The sequence below is a fragment of the Neofelis nebulosa genome, chromosome X, assembly GCF_028018385.1.
Source record: "Neofelis nebulosa isolate mNeoNeb1 chromosome X, mNeoNeb1.pri, whole genome shotgun sequence".
NCBI lineage: Eukaryota > Metazoa > Chordata > Mammalia > Carnivora > Felidae > Neofelis > Neofelis nebulosa.
The window spans coordinates 19180000-19186421 of NC_080800.1; the positions used below are offsets into that span (position 1 = coordinate 19180000).

Genomic DNA, 6422 nt, shown 5'->3' on the forward strand with positions numbered 1-6422 from the left:
AAAGCATGCATTTTTTGGAAAGAAAATGGCACTTGAAGATTTCTCGGGAGTTCGCCAAGGCATTTTTATATTCATAAGGATTGTCAAACTTAGTACATCACGGTTATTTAAAAGGAAAAGATTGGGACTCCTGATTACCACTGAGTTTGGCAGAAACGCATGTGTATATTCCTCCCTCATAATCACACAGTCCTTTTATTAAGGACAGGGAATGTGACCACAGAGCAGAATTAATGAAACAATTTATAAAGACTCTCTGACCAAAAAGAGATCATCACAATCCAGCTTTACTAGATTACAAAAGACTCCCTTTACTCACACATTACTTTCCATACCTCTGAAACATCTGAAAAATACTTGTCTGTGACTTACTAGATGGTAGGGAATGAGCCCTTTTAGATACATTACAATTATCTGTAGAAGGATTTGGTATCTTTCTCCTGTTAACATTAACTGAATCTTTCAACTGGATCTTAAGAGATGGCTGTCAGTTTTCATTTTCTGAGCCTCTCCGAGATTTTAAATGCTCTCTATCAGTCTGTTTTTTGAAGTTCTGGTCTTTGGAATACTTCCTCTGCCCACTTCGCAATTTGTCTGGACGTGAAGATACAGGACGTAGCTGATATTCATCTGGGGACCCTTTTTGCTGGTTGGGTTTCATTTGTTCTTTGTCTATTTCTTGCTGAAGCTGATATGCAAAAAACCAGTCCTGCTCTTCCTGTTTATTTCTCTCAGAAGGCAAGCATTCCAAATCTATGACATTCTCGGTAACGTTGATTTCTGTTTCCTCTGGAGCTGAGGAAGCTTTGGGGAACATTTTCTTTCTTTTTGCAGAAATGCATGGATCCATGACTGCTTCAAACGAAGATTCCTGGTTTTTTCCTTTGGAAATATCTTCACTGATCAGTATGCAATCGTCTTCATCTTCTGTGTCAACTTTGTTACTTTCAATTATCTGTGTCATACCTGATACAGTGCATGCACTCTCTGTTTCTCCAAAGCAGGGAACTCTGGCTTCAGGTCCCTTGTTATTTAGGACACGTAGCTCTTTATCACGATTGCTTCGTGTCATTTTAATTTTTTGTTGAAGGCACCATTCTCTACCGTTGTCATGCAACTGAGGTACAGGTGACTCTACTGAAGACTGTGCAGCCTGTTCTTGAATGTCCATGGATAGTTGTGGAAAAACTGTTGGCATATCTTCTTTAATTACTGTATCTTGCCACACAGGGCTTTTTACCACAGTAGTGTCAGTTTCCTTGGACATGGAGATATTCCTGCTTTCTTGGGCAACTTCAGGCTGTGATGTTGACCCAAACTGAAATTTCGGTGAGAAGTATGTCTGAATATCTCCAGTGTTGGTGTTTCTCTTCTTACTTTTCTTTGGAGACTTGGCTGTGACCGTACCAGGTTTTGTGGAATTCAAAGGAGAAGCCAAGTCCTTTCTGTCACAGTAATTAAGATTAAAGCTTAGCTTTCTTGCTAGTTCTTCATCACTTTTCAGTTGTTCCTCCAGCTCTCTTTGCCTTTTTCGTGACTGTCGTGCTTCCTCCTCTTCTTCTTCTGCCAATAATCTCTGTATGTATTCTTTACTCATTTTTTCTTCATTTTCTTCAATGGCTCGTCGCTCTGCCTCCATCTTGCTTACCTCCTCTTCATATTCTTTTCTCAATTCCCCGGGCTTACTTAATAAGTGAACTGGCTTAAACTCATCAACCATCTCCTCTGATTTCTGCCCATTCTAAGCCTGCATTCTTCTGGATAGTGTTTTTGGATTATCTGCCACAGTTCCGTGTTGACAAGAGAATTTCTTCGGGCATGGTACCGGGTCCACGAAGAGATCCAGCGGCGACAGGACAGCATAAACTTGCCTTTTCGATAGTTGACTGGAAACATTGATTACAGAGTGTGTGGTTACAAGGCAACGTTACGGGCTCGATTAAGATTTCCACACAGATGAGGCACTGGCATTCCGACAAGGAAGGGATGGCGTTTTGGGGCACAGCCATTTTAATTCGCTAAAAAGTCACATTCGGCATCAATACCACCTGAGGAGGCTCCCTTATCTCAGTGTGGCCAGGTCCAAGACTGCCCACGCACAAAGCTTCGGGACCCCAACTCCACGAAAAACACTGTTTTCCCCCCGGGGGGCCAGAGCACGGCTCCTGTTTGACCGTTACCACGCAGAGGAGCATGGGATGACGCAAGCGTCCGGCCTCTGTGCGCCTCGAGCAGTTTCCCAGCATTCTGAGCCCACGCCCCCCTTTCTTGCGTCAGCCGTGAAGCCTAATGTTTGCGACAGTGCTGTAGCAACCCAACGAGGGCTAGTGACCAAAAAACATTTAGCTTCATAATATTAGTTTTTTAAATTTAGAAGAAAAAATGAACAAAAATAACAAAATGGATGCCAGGGAAATCTTTGAAAAATGACAAGGGATAAATATTTTCGCATATAAATAATTCTTAAAATGATAAATATCCCCCAATTGAAAAAAAAGGCACATAACGTTAATGGTCAATCAACAAAGGCAAAACTATAATGGCCAATTAAAAAAATGTTTTTCCATCTCACTAATACTAGAGTCAATTAAGCTATTTTATCTCCATTCATTCATTCATTCATTCATTCAAAATACATTCATCTGGGGGGCCTGGGGGGCTCAGTCGGTTAAACATGACATTCGACTGGTATTTTCAGCTCAGGTCATGATCTCACAGCTCGTGGGTTCACGCCCTGCCTCAGGCTCTGTGCTGACAGCACCGACCCTGCTTGGGGTTCATTCTCTCTTTCTCTCTCTCTCTCGCTCTCTGTCCCTCTCCAATTTACATGCTTTCTGTCTCTCTCAAAATAAGTAAATAAACTAAAAAAAAACCACAAAATACATTAATCTAGGACCCATTTTATGCCAAGTACTTTTGTGGGTCACTAAGAACAGAGAACTGTATGAGACATTACCCCTGACTTTATGAAAAAGAGACAGGGGTGCCTGGGTGGCTGAGCCGGTCAGGCATCTGACTCTTGGTTTTGGCTCAGGTCATAATTTCATGGTTTGTGGCATCGAGCCTCACGTTGGGCTCTGTGATGATAGCATGAAGCCTACTTGGGATTCTCTCTCTCCTTCTCTCTCTGCACCTCCTCATGCTCTCTCTCTCTCAAAACAAGGAAACTTTGAAAAAAACAGAAAAACAGACACTAATCAAATAAGAAAACAACAGCATGACTTCAGATATTGATAAATACATAACAAATACCAAGTATGCTAAATTTATAGAGAGCTGCTGGGAATACTATTAGAATGCAAGAAAAATAGATATGATCTTTTCAAAGACTAATTTGGCAATCTGTATTAATAGTTTTGAAATTTTTATACCTTTTTAAAACTTTTTACCTTGAAATAATTTAAGAACCCCAAGAACTGAAAAACATAGTAAAATATTCCTATGATAGTTTCTCCTACCTTTCCCCAATGATAACATCTTACATAGTCATACTAAAATATCAAAACCAGGAAATTGACATTGGTACAATACTATTAACTCAATTATAGGCCTTATTTAAATATCTTTAGTTTTTACATGTATTCATCTGTGTTTTTAGTGCGTAGTACTATGAAAGTTTTTCACCTGTATAGATTCACGTAACCACTACCACAATCAGGATACAGAAATGTTCCATCACCACAAAAACTCCCCAATCCGCCTTATAGTTTCATGTCTTCCCATTCTAACCCGGACCACCAATGATCAATTCTCCATCACTATCATTTTGTTATTCTGAGAGCATTATATAAATGGAATCATACACTATATAATCTCATGAGATTGGCTTTTTTCTTGACTCAGCATAATGCCCTAAAGATCCATCCAAGTTTTTGTGGGTATCAAAAATTGGTCTCTCTTCATGGCTGAGTTATATCCCCATTATATGGGTGAACAAGTTTCTTCACCCATTCACCCATCAAAGGGCATCTGGGTTATTTCCAGTATGGGGCTATTCCAAATAAAGCTGCCATGAATATTCGTGTGCACAATTTCACAATTGTGATTACTGGGTCCTATGACATGTAAATAGCATAACTTTATAAGAAACTACTGCACTGTTTTCAGAGGGTTGTGGCATTTTACATTTCCATCAACAATCTATGTCAGATCCAGTTTTTTCACATCCTGCCAGCATTTGGTGTTGTCACTATCTTCTGTTTTAGTCTTTCTGATTAATGTGCACTGATATCATGCCTTTTATTTGCATTTACCTAATGCCTAATGTCCCTGAACATATTTTTATGTGCTCATTTACCCTCTGTATATCCTCTCTGGTTAAATGTCTGGTCACCTTTTTTGCACATTTTCCAAGGGGAATATGATCTTATTATTGAGTTTAAAGCGATTCATATATATGGTGGATATAAGTCCTATGTCAAATATGTTACTTGTGAAATTTCTTAGTCAGTAGCTTGTCTTTTCATCCTCTTAATACATTCCCTTACAGAGTAAAAGTTTAAAACTTTTGATAGAGACCAATTGGTCTTTTTTATTTTCTCTTATGGATTGCACTTTTGGTGTCATGCCTAAAAATCCTGCTGAACCAAAATTATAAATATTTCCTCCTGCATTTTCCTATGAAAATTTAAAAGTTTTATACTTTACATTTATTTTTTTAAGTTTTATAGTTAACATTTAGATCTATGATCCATTCTGAGTTAATTCTGGTGCAAGGTGTGAGGCTTAGGTTGAGGTTTATTTTCTGATCTATGGATACATCCAAATGTACCACATGATTTACTAAAAAGATCATCATTCCTCCAGTGAATTGCTTTTTTCATTAACAAAAATCAGTTGGATATACTTGTGTGAGTCACTTTCTGGACTCTCTATTCTGTTCCCCTAATCTATGTGTCTGTTCATTTCTCTATAAGACATTGCCTTGCGTTTATTTCTTTTGATTCAACAATTTTATTTCTATGAATTTATCTCTAAGACAAAAATATAAGAATTCTCCATAAGAGACAGACATACATTGAAAAATGTGCATGTAAGAATGCCCATAGCAGCATTTTTTACATATTGGATAACTGAACAATCTAAAGTCTATCAAAGAACAAAGGTTAAAGAAATTATGATTTCAGATTCCAGCAAAATGACTTTACTTGGCTAATACAGGAACTCTTCCTATAAAACCCAATGATGTTGGATAAACCTAATACATTTTAATATAGAGTTGACTTCAAAAAATGTGAACTCTTCAGGAGCCAGAATTGAAGAGTTTCCTGAGAGCCAGAATTCTAGAAGTACATGCTGATTTTTGTGGAGCTCTGGACACAGTACTAGCCCAATGATAGGAGGATCTTGATTTTAATGCACACATATGTAAGGCTGATAACAGATTTGTTCACTCGAGGTGGAACACTAGAACTGAGAACTGGGATTATGATTGAGACACTAGAAAGACTAATCCTAGTGAATGAGAAATAAAAATTCTCCACCTATCTACCCAGTGAGATGACAATAAATCTTTAGAGTGAAATTAAATTCCTATGATGGAGCCCCACATAGGTAGAATCTACTAACCCCAAACTTAGCCTTGGAACCTCCAGGACAGTAAATTAACATAAACAATTGTACCTGGCTATCGACACCCTACACAGCCTAGAAAGCCTAGCAGGAAAAAAATACAAACCATCTGCAGAAATAACCCAGGCCACAAGATTCCTCCTAAACAACAACAACAACAACAACAACAACAACAACAACAACAACCACCTCCGCTTAAAATGAACTAACAAGTTTAAAAATATAGGTGCGGGGTGCCTGGGTGGCTCAGTCAGTTAAGCCTCCAACTCTTGATTTCGGTTTGGGTCATGATCTCATGGTTCGGGCTGACAGTGCAGGGCCTGCTTGAGATTCTCTCTCTCTCTCCCTCTAGCTCTCTCTCTCTGCCCCTCCCCCAATCATGCACGCTCTCTCTTCCCCCCCTCAAAATAAAGACTTAAAAAAATAAAAAGAAACTAAAAATAGAGATGAAATCTGCAACTATATCAAGACCAGCAGATACTATAAGCAAGAGGATTAACACACAAAGAACTTGGAGAAAAACCTATAGACGGCCTGTTATGAGTTTACAACCACACTGTCCAATATAAACCTGATGCAAACCATGAATATGAGTCACCTATATAATTTTAAAGGTAATTAAATGTTCACATCAAAAAGGAAAAGAAATAGGTGAAATTAATTTCAGTAGTTTAATATTTTACTTTAATTTTTAAAAATCCTTTTTTTTCTATAAATTGTTTGAAATCCTGTGTATATTTCATATTTAAAGCACATCTTAATTCGGACTAACCACATTTGAAGTGTTCAAGAGTCATATGGAAGCTGGTAGCTATCATATTGGACATTGCCTGTAGGTTATAAAGTAAGTA

At 38.2% G+C, this 6422-nt stretch overlaps 1 protein-coding gene across 1 annotated transcript; it reads right to left on the reverse strand.

Annotated features, from left to right (window-relative positions):
- Positions 1-271: 271 nt before the first annotated feature.
- On the reverse strand, positions 272-2210 carry LOC131503202 (E3 ubiquitin-protein ligase RNF168-like). Its single transcript, XM_058714763.1, is given in 3 exon segments — positions 272-1740; positions 1743-1856; positions 1859-2210. Coding segments are annotated over 3 exon segments (1683 nt in total). The 5' UTR covers positions 2010-2210; the 3' UTR covers positions 272-322.
- Between the last annotated feature and the right edge of the window lie 4212 nt (positions 2211-6422).